This window comes from Micromesistius poutassou (assembly GCF_964030765.1).
Source record: "Micromesistius poutassou genome assembly, chromosome: 10".
In the NCBI taxonomy this organism is placed as follows: Eukaryota; Metazoa; Chordata; class Actinopteri; order Gadiformes; family Gadidae; genus Micromesistius; species Micromesistius poutassou.
The window spans coordinates 8,965,319-8,988,481 of NC_140280.1; the positions used below are offsets into that span (position 1 = coordinate 8,965,319).

General features: G+C 44.8%; 1 protein-coding gene across 1 annotated transcript; it reads right to left on the minus strand.

Annotated features, from left to right (window-relative positions):
* Positions 1-1,244: 1,244 nt before the first annotated feature.
* adad2 (adenosine deaminase domain containing 2) lies at positions 1,245-10,804 on the minus strand (the record flags this gene model as incomplete). The annotated part of the gene is made up of 10 exons (XM_084473878.1): positions 1,245-1,361; positions 2,011-2,143; positions 3,130-3,364; positions 3,882-4,099; positions 5,170-5,340; positions 5,747-5,897; positions 6,128-6,256; positions 6,620-6,722; positions 9,164-9,281; positions 10,734-10,804. 10 exons carry the CDS (start codon positions 10,802-10,804, stop codon positions 1,251-1,253), a joined length of 1,440 nt encoding a protein of 479 aa, XP_084330004.1. The 3' UTR covers positions 1,245-1,250.
* Between the last annotated feature and the right edge of the window lie 12,359 nt (positions 10,805-23,163).

Genomic DNA, 23,163 nt, shown 5'->3' on the forward strand with positions numbered 1-23,163 from the left:
ATGGATCCCATCTCAAATATAGAGTATGATCCATCCACCTTCGCTTGCAACGAATGTGAAGAAATGCAGGGATGAACTTGAAGCATCATTATGAAGTGGACCACGTCTGCTAGGCACTTGCAATTCAACATTGATGCGATATTGAATGACCATGTGCAATGTTAGGCTGTTGAATATCACTAGTTCATACACAAATAGCAAAGTATTTGGTTGCCAGGCAACAGGTCGGCGAGACATGGCACTGGAAAATTAAATCAGAAAAAAGCCAACACTGATTATGAACGAGAACATATCTAGAAGGCCCTGTGATCTTCCTCGTTCTCTCTGTTTAAACATAAAGCAGACTCCCTTGAGAGGGAGGCTCCATGTGATAATTTAGGACGGTGGGGAGTGTAAAGAACGTATCACCATCGTTAGTTTGCGTCTCACGGCCAGAGCTCCACCTTCCAACTGCCTCAGAAAGAGTATTCTTCTCTCAAATATCCCAATGACCAAACTTTGACCTTGTTATGTGTCATTGTTACACAATGCAGACGTCACTTCCTGCAGCGAAGTGACGTCTAAAATAAAAGCGGTGATGCATTGTGGTGTCATCCTAGTGTTATATTTTGATGTTTACTGAACCGTTGTGGTCCACTAGAGGGCTACCTCACATTGCAGAGAGCCTTCCACTTCTAAATGTTCAGGTTGGCTCTTGCTTTCTCCTATGTTTTAGTGTCAAACCTTCACTTCCCTTGATCAAATATCTTGCCGCTCAGACACGACATCCTGCAGCCCCAGGAAGCTCATGGAGGCAAGGGCTCCGGCTGGATCAACATCTACTGCAGGTGGGAACGAGGAAGCTCAGGTAGGTGGAGGCCAGGGATCTGGCTGGATCAACATAAGACTGCAGTCCAGACGGGAGCTATTTCACAGGAAATACCTGATCATACTGCTCTGTTCTTATTTAAATACAACCTGCATCAGTTCTTAACACACATCCAGACTCAGTTCTTAAGATACATCCGCATCAGTTATTAGGATAGATCCAGACTCAGTGTTCGTGAGCATTAAATAAAAAAAATGAAGGACAAACTCCAGTTAACCAGTGTAGCGCTATTTATTACCACCTCAATGAACCAAAACAACACAACCAATCAACAGATCAACAGATTATTTAACAGTAGCAGCACACTACACAACCAAACATTAGAGAGAACTCTGAGGGGGGTGAATAATAAAAGGGGGGGGGGGGGGGCTGGGGTCAGAGGTCACACACTGAAGCAGTCCACGAGGTGCTTGGAGTTCCATGGGCCTGCCTGGGTGAACAGGAACTGCTGGTTGACTACATTCTTGGCTCTTTGGTAGGGATGAGCCTTCATCTGAACACAAACATAAAGGATCAATTACCACAGCTCCCCCCTTCAGTTCAATCAGGCATTTCCATGTCATTCAACCCCAATCCAAGCCCCATTCCTCTTATTCAAATACATGCACACAATTTACAAACATGTGAAGGAAATATCCCTCACAACAATATGAAATCCCATTTAAGATCATAGTTTGAGGGAATCAGTGTCTAGTATTTAATGGCATCTAGTGGAACAGATTATAGAATATAACATAAGAATTATATTATATATCTAATATCAGAATCGAACGCTGGCCAGAAAGACTCCACACACACCGGGGCGGTAAACTACAAGGGTCCGAGATGCCTAACCCTCTCTCAGACACGCCTCATAAAGGCCTAGTGAATATACTTAGCCTTGGGAATAAAAATATTTAATGTATGCTATGAGGATTCAATTATAGACAATATAATAATAATATAATTATTTATCCAAGCATAAAGTAGTGTGGCAGATTAGAGTAGTTTGTGGATGAGGGGGATATGGTGAGTGGGTGTGCATTCTTGATTACCAACAGGGTAATCAACAGGGTCGTTTCCCTGTTGATAACTAAAGAGGGCTGCCAGAAGGCCAGGCCGAGGAGTCTGTGCACCGCTACGTTCATGAGCGTGCTCCTCACCTTGACGTCGTGGTACGTGGGCGGCTGGAGGAGCTGAGGGAGGCCGGCGCGGCGAGTCACGCGGACAAAGTAGCTGTACAATGCTCTCTTACACAGCCTGCTGCAGAAACTAGGCCCGCTCACCGCCGGAGAGCTGGAACACAACCACACAAGACACTCAGTCCTGCAGAGCTATGAGGGAGAGGCTTAACTGGCTTAATTCACACCAAAAGCCAAGCGAATATTCATGTTTTGAGGCATTTTGGAGGAGGAGGGGCTCTCTTGAACAACAACGTTTATCTACGTCAATTCGTTCTCAACGATGGCTGAGATAACCACCACTACGAGTCTTGACCTGTTGTGGAAGTACCAGAGACGTTGGAGAACTCAACACCATCGTAGGATTCATAATATCTGCTTTTGGACGTGATATTATATATTCTATAGATATCACAGAGCTCCGGGAGTCGGCAAACAGCAACAATCACTTTCTCCTCAATGTTGCGGTTCAATCTGGACTTCAGGGAGTGAACGCTAATAGGCCGTCACGACAAAGCATCATGCGAAATATGGGGAAAAGTTCAAATATTTAACCTTGTGCTAAGCGGTTGCGCAATATTTTTATATCTGTATAAACCAGGTTTCCGCACAACCCCATTCATCAATTCATCAATCTGATTGGGCCACGGTCATATGTGGTCCTAAAATGGATTTAGGTCCTAAGTCTGTTTTTTGTGACCTCAGTCTGTACAGTCAATTTATCAGAGCAATAAATCTGAATGGAGCACTAGGACTGGCAATCTGAACGAAGCCCACGGTTTGAAATGGTCAGGAACTCTGGAACACTGTGTCCTTGGTCTGGAGGAGTCCAAACTAAGTCACCCAGGTGGCGTGTGGCATGGACATTTGCTACACCTGTATTGATGATGGATGCTATGACCTCACTACTGTTCCTCACAGCAGATTGATGCTATGACATCACTACCGTTCCTCACAGCAGACTAATGCTATGACATCACTACCGTTCCTCACAGCAGACTAAAGCTATGACATCACTGCTGTTCCTCACGGGAGATGGATGCTATGACCTCACTACTGTTGGGGTTAGTCATCGTGGTTGATTGCCATGACAGGACTCACCCATCCACGATGTAGCCACTGGTTCCATCCAGCACCTCTACCTCCTGGTCCCCCATGCACCAGTTGAGGCTGAGGTTCTGCTCAGGTGACAGGGGGGTGAAGAGCGCCACTCGGGCCCCACACTGGACCAGGATGTCCTGCCTCCTGTAGGGCGCGGCAAGCTGCTGCTGCCAGTCCTCACCCAGGTGCCTGTTGATGACATTAGAGACCTCCTCCGCAGAGTGGATCTTGCTCCCTGCAACGTAAACCGGATCTGAGCAACATCTCCACAACACGCTGCAGTGTTCTGAAGACGGCTCTGAAGAACATTTCCACAACATTACTTCAACGTACCCTTTCATCGCAGGTCCCTCCCCTTCAACTCTCAATCAATCCTTATGCATTAACATGGGTACATTTTACAACTTGAGAGATGAGTATATATACATACACATCTCTCATTCTTGCTGGTCACTGTTTTCATTTAGACCTGTTGCAGAGTGTCTAATTCCTCCCTGCCAGCACGTCAGATTTGATTCATTTTGTTGAGCTGCCCAATTGGAGAGCCATGAACCGGCTTCAGCTTCCTCTGCTCCGGAGCTCCCCATCTCAACGCTAAACCCTGCACCCTCAATGCCATGGCAGTTAGGTCCAACACATAGCCAAGCAGCAAACCTCTCCGAAACACTATAGCATTAGGGTGACGACGTCACTTACACCATACAAAGACTATGAGTGAGTGAGTGAGTGAGTGAGTGAGTGAGTGAGCTCACCTAGCACCATGCTGGTGATGTAGATGGGCTGGATGAAGTGGCTCAGGAGCGCTCCCTGCACCCCGGTGGCCGTCCAGCGGCACAGCTTGTCGCTGGGCGACACACAGCAGACCCGTGCCCCCCAGACGCTGGGGTCCAGGCCGGGGGCGGGGACCTGCAGGCCCAGGGCCTGGTACTGCAGCGGGCTGGTGCCGTGGTCGCTGCCCACCGAGCGCTGCCTGTGCGGAGACACGCCGCTGCATTAAGGGAGGGTCCACACGGACACAGACGCTTTGGGATAAAACATACTTTCTTTGGGTTAGGGACTTCCGTCTACATGAAATGTGGGCATGAATGTGAAGAGGATAATAATAAACATAAAGTATACTTTAATTGTTCTCACTCCGTGAATGAAAGTTCTTCCGGGGTTTGACTGCCTTGCAGGACTAGGTCTGTAGCGACTCATTCTACATACATCACTGGGTTACGGAAGCAAGTTCAAGTGACAGGCTCCATACAAACACAGGCTTAATCTGACCGTAACATTACACAAGGAAACAAGGAAAATTGCACATTCCGGAGTTCTAAAAAAAGAAAACAAAAACATTGAATGAAGCCTTTCATTAAATTAATAAATGTATGAATGTACGTTTGACTGTGGTGTAATCAGTGTCGGTACAGCGGAATGAAACGTGTACTAATCTTAAGCAGAGCGCCGACCGTCTTAGAAGGTCGCTGGCAAAGATTGTGTAGCTAGTATTTTAAAACACAAAACACATATTTTGAAGTAGAGTGTATATGAAACAACCAGCACCAAGAACATTTCTTTAACCTAACCTTTATTGGACTTTATGAGCAAACCTTAAAAAAGGTTCAGTAGGTAAGATTTAAGAGCCATCATTTGAGTGTGATTGGTTAGACACTCAAATAACGTCTCAGTGCACCATGTTCCTTTAGACCACCTTGTAACATCTCAAAACTGTGCTCTTTATTTCTGAACAAGCATACTCCCATAAACATTGCAATTCGATCTGCCTTTCATTCTATGCTCAAAAGGATGTGGTGCAGGCTTTCATGACTATTGCATTGCACTATATGCAATAATCCGTGAGTATTCCAACATGCTAATAATGGCGAGGCTAATGCGCAAGCGCTGCAAGTTTCAAGTCCCTGGGCCGCTATAAAGCGGACTTGTGATTGATCGAACATTGGGGCTGATCGTTTTTGTTTGATCGCGAGTTATGTCGCTAAAGAAGTACTTTACTTTTTGTTAACTCCGCCTCCACATGAAGGAGCGGAGTAGACTTACTGGAAGTAGAAGTTCTTGGCGCTGGTGTTGGTGGGTGGGTTGCTGAACAGGTGCAGGTGGATGTTGGGTTTGAGCTGCAGCTGACCGCTGTCCGCCCGGCGCTCAAAGATGCTGGCCGCCCTGGCCTTGGGGTTGATGTGGAAGAAGACCAGGAGCTGCTTGTACAGATACCTGGAGAAGAGAAGACAGTGGAACACCTCCTCCTCCCCGAGTAGACAGATGCATCGCTAGGGCTGCCATAGACACATAGTGTTGTGGGGATGGGGTGCTCTGCCAGGGACCTGAGCAGAGATGCATGCTGGGATATGGTGCCATGAGGAGGGTTTAAATGTGCAAAGGGCAAGTAGAGGCACGTCTTTTCAAAAGGTTTAACTCGAGCCTCACCAATAACCCATTCTCTCCATGGTAGTACTGAACGACAGTATCTCTGTCCACAGATGGCTCTCACAATGGGCACAGGGCAGCAGATGAAAGCACACAATACTACATTGAATAAAATGTCTCTAAGAATACATTGACAATAATGTCATGTACGTTGATGTGTACATGATAACTTCCAGTACAGGTACGACCTCACCTTTTGAGGGCGCGCCTGGCGATGGCGATGGCGCTGCAGTCCTGGACCATGGTGCCGCCGTAGCAGAGCCACTTGTTGACGCTGGACTGACCCGAGCCCAGTGCCACCACGCCATATTGCTGGACACGTCGCCCAGCCGTGTCCAGCACCTCTGCAGAGAGACAACACACACACACACCTCTTTGTGGCGATCAGAAAGGCTACAACAACAAGGTGTTGAAATGCTTTCCTCCTTTCTGGTGGGTTCCTATTGATCAGCGGCTGGGAGTCAACTCGCTATCTTCATATATTGGGAATAACTAAGCACCATGCCTTTCCCAACCAAACCGAAAACCCTACAAAGGGTTTGTTTCTGTTGATTCCCTGCGGCCCGGTGCTCACCTCTCTGCAGGACGAAGGCGGCCATGTGACTCTTACAGCTGTGGAACTCAGGGTAGCTCCTCAGCAGGCCGTCAAAGTGCTCCCCACTCAGCGCCGCCACCTGACACCGGTGCCATTTACTCTGCCACACTGCAGGACATGAACCAGGAGGGACAGGGGCGTGTTTACAGGCTCACAGAACATTTACTCTGCCACACTGCAGGACATGAACCAGGAGGGACAGGGACGTGTTTAGAGGCTTACAGAACAGCCTTCCCTTCTTCTATCACAACAGCCGGTGATCACTCATCTGCAGTGATTATACGTTTGTAAAAGACACAATATGAATTACTACGCAAGAATGCCAATAAGGCTGACCGGCTGCCTGAACCGGGTAACAACCATTGAGATTAAAAACAAGCTCAAAAAGGTGAAAGGTTAACTGAACCCACAAACCCCCTCCTCATCTGAACCTATAAAATAAGGGCCTGACCAAAAGGGACGCAGGGGTACCTTCAGTGTTGCCGGGGCTGCCTGGGCTCCTGGGTTCCCTGCGGGGGTCCAGGAACAGCTCGGGGTCCAGCAGAGGCAGGGAGGAGTCGGACAGCTCCTCCTTCTGGAGACAGAGAGGTTCACGAGGTTCATCTTTGCAGTGGAACTAGTCTGTCTGCCATGGATGGTGAAAGTGACAAAATGACAATGTGACAAGACTCCCTCGCTCTCATTTAAGCCATAAGAGATGTAGTAGGGTTGCTTTGACGACAACACTTTCACAGACCATTGACAGGTCTTGTGTCGTGTTGTTGATGTGTGTACCAAAAGCTAAACCCCTTTTGGAATCATGCAAGATCATGACTTAAAGCAAACCCAAGCAATCCAACGTAATACCCTTACCCCATACTTCTAATGCATTTCAATCACTACTTGGGGCGGCATGTGGTTCAAGAGGCAGAGCGGGTTGGCTGGTAACAGGAGGGTTGCTAGTTCGCTCCCCAGCTCCTCGGGGAGCGAAGTGTCAAGGTGTCCCTGAGCAAGACCCCTCACCCTAACTGCTCCCAACAAGCTGGCTGTTCCAGACGAGTTGCCTTGCGTGGTTGACACCGCTGCCAGTGTATAAATGTGTGTATGTATGGGTGAATGCCTGAATGTTAGGCAATATTGTAAAACACTTTGAGTGGCTGGTTAGAAGAGTGCTATATAAATGCAGTCCGTTTACCGTTTACGACACTTATCTGAGAAGAGGGAATGGGAATGTGGGGGACCTGGACAGCCATTGACTGTGTAGCTTCTGTGTCTTGTGCCAGTGCATGAATGATTGTGATGGTGATCAATATCTACACAGACCGTTAGAATGAGAATAATTAGCATTTTATCTCAACTCAATCATCCTTTGATTTTTTTATTTATTTGTGATCATTATAACGTATCTGGCAGATTTTTTGATGTTCAAACCAAGGCCAAAGCCCTACCTAGAAGCTCTACCTACTAATGATGGGTTGTAATAGACATGATTAGAAAAGGTAGAGATATTTTTTAGTCTTTGGTGATCTATCATCTACAACAGCCATGTGTTTTCTCTCTCTGAACTCTAACCATTATTCAAAGCTTAAACAATGTATTCAGGCCAGGTCTAAATGCAGGACATTTTCTTCCGTTTGAGTGTTAAATATCGAGACTGTTCACCCTAGTCTTTATATTCTTCTGATAACATGCAATCTGCTTTGTGAAGCCCAATACACCACCACCATGTGTAGGCTATCATAAACCCGAATAAGCAGAAAAGTAAAGTGTTACTGTTAACCTTTGTTTTCAGAAGAACATCCACTGGTCTGATCCTCTTCACACCGTGACGGCATAGCTTGTTACTACTAGTCTACTAAAAAACTAGATCCCAAATACATTTACATTTAGGGCATTTAGCAGACGCTTTTATCCAAAGCGAATTATAACGGTTAATACACACCAACGGCGGAGTCAACCATGCATGGCGACAGCCAGCTCGTCAGGAGCAGTTAGGGTTAAGTGTCTTGCTCAGGGACACATCGACACTAGGAGGAGCCGCGTATCGAACTAGAAACCTTCCGGTTACAAGTCAACCTGCTCTACCTCCTGAGCTAAGCCGGCCAAATATTGCTCTTCCAGTACGGACACAGGTGTGGGTCGGGTCTGACGTAGAGGATTCCAGTGATGAGGCTCTGCAGTATCGGGACGAAGTTGCTGCTTACATTGATTACAAAACACCTAAAGATAACTCTTTTGGTGTGTTGTCGTGGTGGGGAGAGCACGGTCGTTCATTTCCCAATATTGCTCAGATTGCCAGATTTATCCTCGCCATCCCTGCTCAGTGCATCCAGCGCAGCAAGCCAGCGAGACTTCTCCAGTGCTTGATATGATATTCAGGAGCGGAGGAGTCAACTAAAACCGTCAACAGTGGCCGATGTGCTTTTTTGCACAGTAATCTAAAGCGCCACGCCAAACACCAGATAGTGTATTTCCCAGGCGTTCCATCTAATGTGTCTAATTTTCCTTCGGGTGCGGGTCCGGCGTCGGTATCAATTTATAGCGGATCTGGTCGGGTGCGGAATGTAATTCGCACTACTGTCGGAAGTATTGCGCGTATGGGCGGTTGCGGGTTTGCAAAATAAGACCCCTACAGGACTCTGCTCTGATTATCTCTCTCCGTCCCGCTCTGCCTCTGGCTCACACACACTCTGCCCTGGCCCCGCTCTTCCACTCACGTCACTTTTTAAAATCCCCTTCAGAGCGAAAAATGTCCACCAAACGCATTTGCCACATCTTGCTCCGACTGTTTTTGACTGACTCATTTTAAAATGTTTAGCTACCCTGGCCTACACCCAAATTTAGGATTAAGTTTGCAATCAGCAAGGCAGGTTAGTGAGCACAGCGACTATGAATATGATATGAATATGAATATGAATATGACTTTTGGTCCATATCGCTCAGTCCTAATACACATATATAGATAAGTGATTAATTAGCATTTTCATATTATTGGTACACTGTAGAGGGCAGAACCAGCCTCGGTCTGTTCATTACCTCCTCATCGAGGGAGCAGTCAAGGCTTTCTGAGAGGTTGGGCTGAGGCCAGCTAGGTGACTCTGGGCTGCTGCCGAGATCTTCTGATGGAGCTTGGTCTCTGGACACGAACTCTGGGCTACAAAACATTCAGAAGCACAACCTCTGGGCTACACAACATTCAGAAACACAACCTCTGGGCTACACAACATTCAGAAACACAACCTCTGGGCTACACAACATTCAGAAACAACCTTTGTGATACACAACATTCAGAAACACAACGACAGGGCTACACAACACTCAGTAACACAACGATGGGGCTACACAACATTCAGAAACACAACCTCTGGGCTACACAACATTCAGAAACACAACGACAAGGCTATACAACATTCAGAAACACAACGACAGGGCTACACAACACTCAGTAACACAACGACCGGGCTACACAACATTCAGAAACACACCTCTGAGCTTCACAACATTCAGAAACACAACCTCGGGGCTACACAGAGCATTATATTAGTGTTGGGCGATGGTCTCTTTCTTTATTATGTCCAATGGTGGTTATTCTAGTTGCCGATTTACGACCCGATCACCAGGGAGTGGTGTGAGGAGGGATGGGGGGAGTTACAACATTTGATTAAAATATTCATTAAAAAAAATATTAAAAAATATAAGATATTGAATAGCAATATCTTCTATCAAACAACGGCTCCCTTTTAAAGTCTATGTGTCTGATTGGTGCGACAATATCCCAGCAGCATGTTCCGTTTAACATTATCTTATCTTTAGTATCCCAGTCCTAATCAAATCCATAACGGCAGCTGCTCTTAAGGAGTGCAGAGCCAGTCTTGGTGAGCAGCAGGCGTGTGGAGAACGGAGTGGGTGTCAGATCATGGAAAAGAGACCGCAAACTGGTTTTGAAATCAAATCATCCCCCGTGCTGATTAACAGGACTAATCGGGTGGACCTTCTGCTCCACCAGAAACCTCTCTGAATGCACACAATTCTAGAGATTGGTATCACTCTACCAACAGAGATCCATCTGACCCAAGCTCTCTGTTTCCTGTCCATTACTGATCCAGTCAAAGAGCGGAAGATCTATCTATCTATATATATCTATATCTATATCTATATCTATCTATATATATACCAATATCTATCTATCTCTATATATATATCTGGTCGATAATAATCTGTGGCCGACCAATCATCATCATACATCAATACTAATCAAATATTGTATGTGCTCTGCATGGGTTTGTTCTGTCCTTGCTACAGTCAGAGTCAAGGCATCATTAATGCTGCTATTTATGGGTTCCTTCTCCAGCTGAATTAACCATGAAATGTTATTATTATACATCTCATATTCATTCATTTCATCAAGCCCTAGCATAAGTTTTCTGTACACAGTATTCTGAGTTAAACACAGATGCACATTCACAAGTCAAGTTTACATGTTGGTAGTACAGATTAAAGACTTCAGCATCAGAGCTGCTATGCATTGCTTGATGGCACTCAGGCATGAAATATGTCTATGGGGAGAACCAACTCGTAGTGTAATGGTGGCGGCGTGCTTCATTACCTTGGCTGCCTTCCAGCAGCAGCATCAGGACTGTCCTCCGCTGCAGAACTGTCCTCCAGATCCGACATCATTCCCTCCTCAAACCAGCCACCAGAAAAATTTATCAAGCAACAAAACAAAAAGGAGAAAAGTCATTTCCGGGACCAATGTGTGGTTTCATTAACATATATTGGCCTACTGGCATGCTCCATTGAGTACCACTAAATTGGGTGGTCTACCAATAACCACCTGTATAGGAAGCACCATTTTCTTCCAGAAGGGGGATCAATACATCAAGGACAAACCACCAGATGACCTCAAGAGTTGTCCATCCCCAGACTACCTGCTCATGACACATCACAAATCACTAACTGCTGAATACTGCAGGCGTGGTCAGTACTTGTGAATCATTGATTTATTTCACTGCAGTAGGCCTACGACCGGTAGAGCATCAAGAGAAAACAGGAATGTGGCATCACGTTTTTATTTGAATAGCAAATGCGTGTTTGAGGAGCTTTTTAAAAGGGCGGATTGGGATATGGTAATTAAATTATGATTTGGCTAAGTAAAATATGGGGAATTTAAATGTGTTAATTGGTAAAACAATCGACTCACTTTCTCACTATCCGAGTTACATTTCATACCCAATACATGTGTAAATGACAAAAAAGATAACCAAACGTGATGTTGACGAATGTACCAGTGTTTAAAGATAGGTCTACTAACTGTCACTCCATCACAGGTTGTGATTTCACGGCTAGTTAGCTTGTGCTAGCTAGCAGCCTCGATGGACTAATTGTAGGCTAACAACGTTAGCCTACAATTTTACATTGATTTCATCATATACATATAACCAGATTGTAGCCATTTCGCTTCATTATAAAAACTGCTTGTGTCTTGCTCAACCAGTTCTCAATGTACAATGAATGAAAATACACAATTATTTGGTAACTTACAAACTACTAGACGGATCGTTATTCAAGTTCGCGGGACAGCTGGTTTTAGGTCAGCTCTGATTGGCTGAGAGGCTGCTCTATCGCCCCCAGCAGTACATCTAGAGCAGTGGTTCTCAAACGGTGGTACGCGTACCACTGGTGGTACGCGAGCGTTCTCTAGTGGTACGCGGAGTATGAACGATTATTTTTTTAAATAAGTTGAAGCAGAGCTGGGTTCACCGTGGGTAACTCTCACGGGTTCACCGTGTGACACACGCTTTTGCCTGCTTACACACACGCCACACATCCAACAACAATGACAATCCTGATCGCCCCCCCCCCCCCCCCCCCCGTCAAAAATCCCGATCGCATTGTTGGCGGTTCATTACATAAATGAACTGGCTACAACAATGAAACAATAAATGATTTACAATGCTCCGAATGAGCACATGTGTGATGGCCGTGCAGTGTTTCCCACACATAGGCCAATGTGTGGCGCTGCCACAGATTGAACAACGAGCGCCACAAATTGATTCCGCTTTTCTTATTTATTTTTACTTGAACGCGTTTTTTAAATGTAACTCCGCCAGCCCGTAATCGCGCCCCCGTAATGCTGCCAGTCCGACATGTTCCCATTCCGACAGTCCTGTGCGCGTATGCAAATTAGCCATGTGCGCCAAACAGAAGAAGGGCCCTATCTTGCGCCCGGCGCAATTGACTTTCTACACCGACGCATGTGTCGTTGCTAGTTTGCACCCGGCGCAAAGCTGATTTTCCCCCGCAGCAACCAGGCACCACACTTGCATGTTAAATATTATGATGTCAAAGATTATGCATACGTGTGAAACTGCATAGAAATAGCGTGTGTATTGTGGAAACATTTTTTTCCATAGGGCTGCATGAATGAACATGAATGAATGGCATAGCTTACTATACGTAAGCTATGCCATGCGTTAAAATAATAATAATAATAATAACAATAATACATTCGAGAAAGTATATTCCAGGCTTCCAAAACAAAATCTAGTTTTAGGGTAGGCCTAAATGATTGGTTAAATGATTTGGGAAAAGAACAGCTGATACAGCGGTAAATTGTAGGCCTAGCCTACTTTTAAATCAATGCATCTGCAAACACCGTACAGCAAACACATATGTTCTTGACAAAGACATCGTGTACAAGCCCATTACTTTTAGGATTGATGAGTATTTGATCGTGAGAAAACATAGTTTTACCGCGAGTGAGTGTTTAAAATAATGAATGAATGCGGGTGATGCTTGGTGCGTGTGTGTGTGCACGCCCATCTGTCTAAACACACGCAAATTAAACACGTAAGTGTATGAGAAGGAAATCGAGTCAGTCGACCTGCGATAAGCAGCTGATTCTGAACGGACTCGTCTTCGAGATGGACGTGTTCTAACACATTTTTAATCAATGAAATGTTAACAACAGTATATATCTGACCATTTAATTTACGAAATTTTAGGTGAAGCCGAGCTTCCCTTGCAGTCGAGAAGTCGCCACTACGAAAGAATGCAATGTATCCAACTAGCGGGATCTAAACAAACTAAGCTCCAGCGAATTACTACAATGCAGAAGTAGTGGAGAATGGCGAAACACAGCAACTCTAGCCTACTCTGTCTCAACCAAAATAAAACTAATCGCCGCCCGGTGCAGCAGTGTGAACTGCCCAGTTTTTAGAACGTCTCAGCCCGTCTCGTCGCAAGGAGTCGCAAGGAGTTGCGAGTTGCAAGCAGAATCTTATCTTTGCGTAGCGAATCTTTGGTCTGAACTGGGCTTTAGCATTATAAGCAGTGGCGGTTTTAGGCACGGGCGAAAAACGAGACACACGAGAAAGAAAATGATCCGCATTTTCTATTAACGATAATGCCCCCCCCCCCTCAACAAATCCGCCACACATTGCTACCTGGGGTATTCCATCAACCAAGCTAAACCCAAAGCCGGGCTTATTTTGCTTAGCCTGGCTTCTTTCAGCTAGAGTTGCGTTCCATTAATGTGGCTTAAAGGTGTGTTCACACCGCACTTCGCCCCGCGACACGTTTCAATGTTAAGTGAACGTGTAGACGCGAATCGGGCGAATCTTTTTTTCGCCGATACGCGCGACAAGATTTGATTGACAGCGCGAAATTTTTCCTCGTGAACGGCGAGCGCGTTCACGTGGATTCGCGCCGCGAATAATTCGCCCCGCGAATAAAGTTAAAATATTTCAACTTCTTCGCGGCATTCGCGTTGAAACAGCCAATCAGCGTTCACTCCCTGTGGGTAACGTGGGTGAAGTAACGTAAAACAGCCAATCAGCGTTCACTCCCTGGGTGACGTCACGTAACAGCCAATCAGTTCACTCCCTGGGTGAAGTAACGTAAAACAGCCAATCACCGTTCAACCGTTCAGTGAACCGCAGCTTGGAGGAGAAAGTGATTGTTGCCGTTTGCGACTCCCGCTCTATATCTACATATAATATATAAATATCTATATCATATAATATATACGATATATATAATATCACGGCACAAAGCGGTGTGCGCCTCCGGATTATATTATTAACCCATAAACGACGGGCTCTCCCTCTTCCACAACAGGTACAGACACACATCTCGGCCATGGTTGATGAGAATGGCATGAATGACCGTTGCCAGGCAAAAAAAAAAATTCGCCCCGCGAATAATTCGCCCCGCGAATGCACACAAAAATGCACAGCGACAGATTATGATTTGTCGCGCGGCAACATTCGCCTATTCGCGCGAATAGGCGAAATGGGACAAAGTGCGGTGTGAACACACAGTAAAGGTGTGTTCACACCGCACTTCGCCCCGCGACACGTTTCAATGTTAAGTGAACGTGGAGACGCGAATCGGGCGAATTTTTTTTTCGCCGATACGCGCGACAAGATTTGATTGACAGCGCGAAATTTTTCCACGTGAACGGCGAGCGCGTTCACGTGGATTCGCGCCGCGAATAATTCGCCCCGCGAATAAAGTTAAAATATTTCAACTTCTTCGCGGCATTCGCGTTGAAACAGCCAATCAGCGTTCACTCCCTGTGGGTAACGTGGGTGAAGTAACGTAAAACAGCCAATCAGCGTTCACTCCCTGGGTGACGTCACGTAACAGCCAATCAGTTCACTCCCTGGGTGAAGTAACGTAAAACAGCCAATCACCGTTCAACCGTTCAGTGAACCGCAGCTTGGAGGAGAAAGTGATTGTTTGCGACTCCCGCTCTATATCTACATATAATATATAAATATCTATATCATATAATATATACGATATATATAATATCACGGCACAAAGCGGTGTGCGCCTCCGGATTATATTATTAACCCATAAACGACGGGCTCTCCCTCTTCCACAACAGGTACAGACACACATCTCGGCCATGGTTGATGAGAATGAATTGGCATGAATGACCGTTGCCAGGCAAAAAAAAAATTCGCCCCGCGAATGCACACAAAAATGCACAGCGACAGATTATGATTTGTCGCGCGGCAACATTCGCCTATTCGCGCGAATAGGCGAAATGGGACAAAGTGCGGTGTGAACACACAGTCAGGGAATCTCCGCTAAGTAACCATGGCAACTTATCCGACCAAACAACCATCAAGCTAAACATAAAGCCGGGCTTCTTTCAGCTGGAGTTGCGTTCCATGAACGTCACTTAAGGGAATCTCCGCTAAGTAACCATGGCAATTTATCCGACCAAACTAACCTGGTCGGGAGCAGGTTAACTGTCAGGCTAACTTGAGCGGTGTTTCAGAGAAATCCATCTGTCAGCAACAATTGTACCATCAGAAGGTTCCGCCAAGCCCAGTCCTCACAATTTTGTCATAAATGTACATATATGAAGTAGGCCTACAAACAGCGTATATTTTCACTAAGGGTCTAAGATTAAATGACGCAAATGAAATAATTCAATGAATTTCTATCTATTATTACTGTGGCTATTTGTTCAACACATTTTTACACAAATCTATGTATTAGCCTATCGCGTTATCAGTAATCAGCGGCTGGGTGAATGGTCTAGCACTTGCCCTGTGATACGTGCGACCCGAGTTCTAATGTGTAGTATTCTTGGCGTTGGCTTCATTTTGTAATTCCCTTTATTAATTTTATTAATTTGATTAATTCCCTAATTAAGAATATTCAAAGAAATGGCATGAAAAGTTATTTGATTTCTCTAGTAATGCTTCCTATATTAGGCCTACTTGCGTGGGGATAGAACCCCGGTCGACCGGGTACAAGTCCGACACGTTAACTCGAGACTATCTCCCTGCTGTTAAATCCATGGTCAATATTAAATTAAAATATGTTACGCTTAATACTAGGTTATATGCATTCAACAGATCGCCGATTTTTGTGCCAGGCAGCCTCCCTGTTTCTATTAATGGTTACGGTGTTCCCTTTTTGAGTTATTATATGCGTGTACTCCTCATAGACCTCCACAAGCAGCTTCTGTTCGCCGCTGGAAAAGATCCCGCTCGGTCCTTTTCGGACATTTGACCATGATTCGACATTCACGGTTTTGGGCTGGTTACATATCTCGTGAGCGCGCGTAATCCACGAAAACGTGAGCCTGGTTTGAACTAACCTGAGCAATGCGCGGCTGAACTGCGTTGATATAACGGCTTTAGCCTCAAGTGGAAGTTGGCGCTAGTTCTAACCAGGCTTAATCAACTAATCGCCGCTTTCGTTAGCGACTTTGATGGAATACCCCCCTGGTCTGTGGGAAACACTGCCGTGATCCAAATGCAATCGCGGCTGCGACGTGAATGCACGGTAAAGTTGCGCAAAGGTGGAACTTATTGACACAACATCATGAACCAAGTCTTAGGCTAAAGCTAACCTCAATCGACCCAGACATCACAGAACTCTGTTCACAGAGCCACGCACACCCCTCTCACTAAGCATGATAGGCCCAGAGTCGCCATTACCAATTTCTTTTTTATTATTATTCTTATGGGTACATTCCCCAGGATTACTTTGAGAAGGTCACAGTAGGGCCTACTATTCTTAATTTTCAATTTGTGCCTGAGTAGGCTACATTCTCCTTCAAACCTAAACATTATATTCTGACCTGCGTTAGTATTGTCTCGTTGCAAGTGTTTAAATACAATACATGAGTTTACATAGTCTACAGTTGGTTGTTCAGTCAAGTAAAGTTATGTGAATAATAAATCATATTATTAATATTAATGCCTTCTTTGTAAACTTTATTTTAATTCCGGTGGTACTTGGAGAGCCAAATCATTTCTAAGGTGGTACTCATGGTAAAAAGTTTGAGAACCACTGATCTAGAGAATATCCTGTTTATTCTTGTAATGCTAATATTATATATATATATATATAATATTAGCATTACAAGAATAAACAGGATATTCTCTAGATCAGTGGTTCTCAAACTTTTTATCATGAGTACCACCTTTATAATATCCCACGGACATGGAAGGGGAACTGTAAAAAATGTATTCTTCATGAGTAAATTAGTAAAGTAAAATAGGGGAAATGGCTCAACAATTCCATTGTATTAATCACATCCACCCATAATTGTGTAACCGTGCTCCTTACTAGTGGATGATAGATGTGTGGATGAAAGGGGATGGGAGAATAAAATATGTTATAGACGTTTGACATGCATATGAATTTGCATCTCTAGCAAGGAAGCTTGCATTGTGTGTGTAACCGGGCCACCCACTCATGACTCATTATGCTGAAGGCCCTGATTGTCATTCGATTTTTGATTGAGTGGTCAAAACAGGGACTTTTCATGAGGGGGGTCTGCCATGTTTAATGGATGAGCAAACTTAATGAGGAAATGTTGGAGAATGGTTTCATGGTTTCCATGAATTTTAAATAGTAGAACAAACACACACACACACACACCCACAAACAAATAGGTGAATACACATATGAATATATTCAACACACATTCACAGAAAACACATTCACAGTAAATAAATGCACGGATGTGTGCCCGGACACACACATGGCTGGGCTACTCTGCTGCGACACAATGTGGTCCGAAATATTGATATCATGTCTACAAAATGTCCCTCTGTGTTGATTCACACCTCGACTGCACACTTTCTGATTGTCAGGATTGCTTGAGGACACATGAGACCGTCATAAGAAATCTGTGAAACATAACTGTGTGTATGTGTGTGTGTTTGTATTTCAGAGTGTGAAATTGTAACTTATTCTCAACACACATCATCACAACATCTTTCGTCTGTCTGTCGCTTACTTGTCATATACCTCATCCAAGCTCCTCTGCGTCTCACACACACACACACACACACACACACACACACACACACACACACACACACACACACACACACACACACACACACACACACACACACACACACACATCACATTCATCAAACATTTCTTTCCACGTGGTATGAAGTGTGTTGGTATAAATGTGTGCCAGTGGAAGAGGTGTAAGACTGGCAGTTTATGATTTGAAGCAGCAATCAGATGTCAACTAATATACTTTGTAAATTAGTATTGAGAATTAGAGTATTGTGTATCTGAGTGTTTTCTAAATGCACCACTAGAGGGAGCCTTAATCAGGCCTGTATGAACAAGAGGCAGCATCAGCGACTGTTTAGTTTAGCATTGTTATAATCAATTAGAAATGAACACAAAAATATATCAACATATTTTAAACACAAACATATAATCCTTATGTAGAATAAAGGGTTAAAAATACCAATCTTGTATATCCAAGGTCTTAACAGGACTGGCCTTCTGCTCTTCTGTCTGTTGCTGCCAGCAACACTGTGTTTTAATAAAGTGAGTGCCCAACTGCTCAAGCTAAAGATCACTACATTTGTGAGAGCCACAGTTTATTTTTGAGTGATTTCTTACATTCCGTCAGCATATATTATTAAAGTACTGTAATCCTTTTCTTCATAAATCATTTTAGGTTTTCTTACTATTCAATATAATGATGACTATGATGATGATTACTAAGCTGCTATTGTTTGCTCTTTATGTTGGCCCCTTTATTAGGGTCAGGGCTTTGCATGTGATGCTTTTCTGCAATGTAACACTGAATTTAAAGAACACCTTTATTCCACTACAATTATTTATGTGTAAGCCTTTTCACAGAGTCCTCTTCACACACACACACACACACACACACACACACACACACACACACACACACACACACACACACACACACACACACACACACACACACACACACACACACACACACACACACACACATAGCCTCAATACATCCATTCATTTTCTTCACCTACTTATTCCAGGTGAAGGGATGCTGGGACACCTCGAAGTGACCATAAGGTGGGGACAAACACACCCGGGGTGGGATTATGGGCATCCTGTCACATATTACTCATCACCAATGACAGACCCGCCTTCCCAGAGGAGAGCCTACAAACAAGGACAGAACATGTGGCTAACGTTTCCCCAGGTCTCCGGAGGGGTGAGAGCTGCAACGCTCCTCCTCAATGGGTCTTTGTGCCACTGAGCTCCAAGCATACAGCACAGGTTCACAGTCAGAGCTGGAGACATTACAGCTAGCATGCATAGACAGACACGTAGATAGAGAGACAGATAGATAGATAGATATAGATGGGAAAATAGAAAGAGAGAGAGAGAGAAAGAGATAGATATACAGAGAGGGAGAGCGAGAGAAAGAGAGACAGGTGGATTTATAGATAGATCGATAAATAGGTGATAGATAGATGATAGATTGATAGAGAGGTAGACAGATAGAGAGAGATATTTAGAGAGATAGATAGATAGATAAATATATATATATAAAGAGAGAAACAGATTTGATGTGATTTAGATGTGATTTGCACTCTCTATTTTTCTCGCTTTCATCCTCAGGCAGACTCTCTTACACACACACACACACACACACACACACACACACACACACACACACACACACACGTGTGCGCACACAGGCTCACCTACGGTCACCCGGTCTGCCCTGGCGGATGGTGCCTCATGCATCTTTAAAGATGGAGGAGAGAGGATGAGCGGAGGCACCACTTTCTCACGCCATGTATGACGGGGGAGGTCAGGGGAGACCAGGGGGAGAGACATGCGGGGGAGAGGGGGCGGGGTAGAGCCAAAGCCATAAGAGCTACAGGGGAGAGATAAAAGGTGGAAAATACGAATCAAATGAGACGCATTTAGAAGGAAGATGTGCGCTGGTTCCTGCACGGTGATCGCTTTCTGAGCCTGGCAGGGTGTCGTGTTCTCGGCGAACAAATGTGCTCACCGTAATTATTCCCACACAAGCATCCCAGTCACGAACATCTGCCTCTCCTTCTGTTGACCTTCCCCTACCTCCCCCCCTCCCCTTCAGTTCTCTCCCACCGTACCACAACCAACACCCCCCCCCCACCTCCCTCCATCTTTTCTTCTTCTGTCTGCCCACTCACATCCACTATTCCTCTCATCTTCTCTCTCCCTTCTCTCTTTTGAACTGGCCTCTCTGTCCTCCTGCTTATCTTCTCATGTATTATTCTTTATTCCTCTCCTTTTGTTCCTTTCCTTCATTGCTTTTCTTTTTTTCCACACTCCCGCATCATCATCTCTCCTATGATGATCCTTTCTCTGTTTCTCTCTTGTTCTCTCTCTCTCTCTCTCGCTCTCTCTCTCTCTCTCTCTCTCTCTCTCTCTCTCTCTCTCTCTCTCTCTCTCTCTCTCTCTCTCTCTCTCTCCCTCTCTCCCTCTCTCTCTGACGTTCTCTCCACTCCATGTTTATGCGTCTGCCCTCTCTGTAGTTCTGTGTATTCATCGCTTCCTACTATGACTTGCACATCTCCTTATTCAGGGGGATCACGTACAGATGGACCGTACCAAGAGATAACAACAGCAGAGTGCACCTCTTCATGGGTTACATCATTGGTGTGTTCCATTGGAAAGAACTGCGCAACAGAAAGGAGAACAGGGTTTCTCCCCGGAAGTGCTCCAGTCTGATGAGTGATGTCCTTAAACCCTGACCTAGCACCGAGTATCACAGGCACATATCACACGTTTTTTGTGGCAAATGTTTCTATTGTTCGTCGTCACTGCGGGACAGAGGAAGAGTGAATCTTTTTCAATGTTGAATAAGCTCATCAAAGGAGCCGTGATCAAAGTGATGCTGGGATTTCAGGTTTCCATTCCTAGTCTAGCTTATGCAAACAGGCAGCAGGTTCCATGGCCTTCTCTGGTGTTACACTAGCCCCTGCTGCAGGCAGACCAGGAGACACCCAGACTTCCCTGGTCTATACTAGCCCCTACTGCAGGCAGGCCAGGAGACACCAGGACTGAATGCTAATGCAGAGACAGAGGGATTTGGGTCAGATGGGTTTTAGGAGTCATCAGGGAGAAATACCTGAAGAGCTGTGAGTGCATGAATATTCAAAGAGCTTTTATAATTGTTTTGGCGGAGTATGTGAACGTGTTAACCTCTGCTTTTAGCAGGGGATTGTGGTTATGTTTTATTGAGGGGATTGGGACTTGTACTATATCTTATATGGCGTAGTGCAGCCTCACATACAATAGCATTGCACAAAGTAGCATATGAGCAATGGCCGTCTAATGCGGGATCCTTGTTGAGTGGACCTGCACTGACTATTAACAATGTCTAGCGATGGCTTTTTAGGAGACTGCAACACAGCCTCCATTTTGGAGCCTCCTGTCATCGCTACACCCTGGCCATTTTGGACGGTGCCTGCTGTCTGCCTCCCTGATATTTACGACATCCAGCCCATCCCCTCCACTGTGGAGCAACATTCAGTCCATTTACCATTTGGACAACATTGTTAGCAACGCAATCAGGTCAGTGTTTAAAGATAAAATAAGGTGAAGAGGTTAAAGCATAAATTACATGACATATATAGAGATAGGTTGGTCAATAATGTTACAGAGGGTTAGTATAATACAGACATTGTCGAACCAAGGGTAGAGCTGGGAACGGGCTGATATATTTTGTAATTCACAGCAGGGAGATAAGCAATAGGCAGAATGATTTACTGTATGAACACAATGTGTTTATTTATGGAACACCCTCCACAACACACAAAATCTTTAGGACTTTGTTTCTCTAGGTCAAGTATTAAAATGTTGATGGTGTAAATGATTGAAAGACATGCTGGGGTTGTAAGTGTTTTGCTGTTTTGCTAAATTCCTAAATTGTAGCTCAATGTGTCATATTATTCACATATTCAAAAAGCTTTACAAGAATAAATCTGTCCTTGAATAATTTGACATACATTATTACTTGTGATGAAGTTAACTTTAAGGTGTTGTGAGAGCTATTATTTGAGTTTAATTTGTTTAAAAAGGCAGAGCCATCCGTCAGCTATTAGTGAATGAAATGCGCTGTGACGATATCTGTTCGTAGTTGACTGCACCTGCCTCTGCATGAGCCGATCTAGGAGGTACAGCCCCCGGCTCCTTCTGACCAATCAGGGCATTTCTTCCTTGATTGGTTCAGGGAATCCATTTTGCCTGTCAATCCGAGGTGCACGGAAATTGGTTTCTCAATGGTGGAGAAATGCAGGGAGGGAGGTAGCAGGGAGTTTTATTGGTTGTTTATTGGTTAGTTACAAAATCCTCTTTCTGCTCTCTCTCTTTACAAATCTCAAATGTTATCTACCTACAAAGCCCTTTACCTGAACCATTAATATCAGAACATGTTTCTGTTCCATCTCCCACACCAAATCAAAGGAAGGTGGTCTTTGAACTCATTTCCCATTGTCTTTATAGGGTGGTGCTGTAGGCCTCAAGTGAGTCATCAGTCATCCTCTGAAAACCCTCTCCACCTAGTCGGAATGTTTTAGGATGGAGGCCACCGTGAGTATTTCTAGTCCCATCGGCTCTCCTTTCTTCCTTAGTGAATACATTGAGGAATACAGGTTAAATTTGGCAAAAAAAGTAGCAGAGAAGTGTAGAGAAAATAAAATGCCATGCATCCACACTAAGAGGTAGACAGACAGCAGCAGCATCAATAAGATATTGCTAGCTAGCCCAGATGCATCAATAAAACATCAGTGGCCATTGGGGCAGTGTTGCACTGAGATTGCAGATACACTTCTAAAAGTCAAAAATGCAACCCAGTTTTTCTTTCAGGATTGTTTTAGTTGGATGCCAATGGGAGAGAAGAGATTGTGTGTGTATGTGTTTCTGTTTGTGTGCGTGTGTGTGCGTGTGCGTGTCTGAGTGTGTATGTGTGTTTCTTCGACAAAGAGTGTGATATAGATGGATGTGTGTACACACACACACACACACACACACACACACACACACACACACACACACACACACACACACTAGGGTCTTTCCCTAGAGCAGCTCTGTTCCTGTTCCTCTCTAAGGTGACGTGTGTTTCCATGGCAGCAACATCAGCCTAGCATCTTTCTAATACTCTCTCCCCCACCAAGCCTCTCTCTCTCTCTCTCGCTCTCTCTCTCTCTCTCTCTCTCTCTCTCTCTCTCTCTCTGTATTTCTCTGCATAC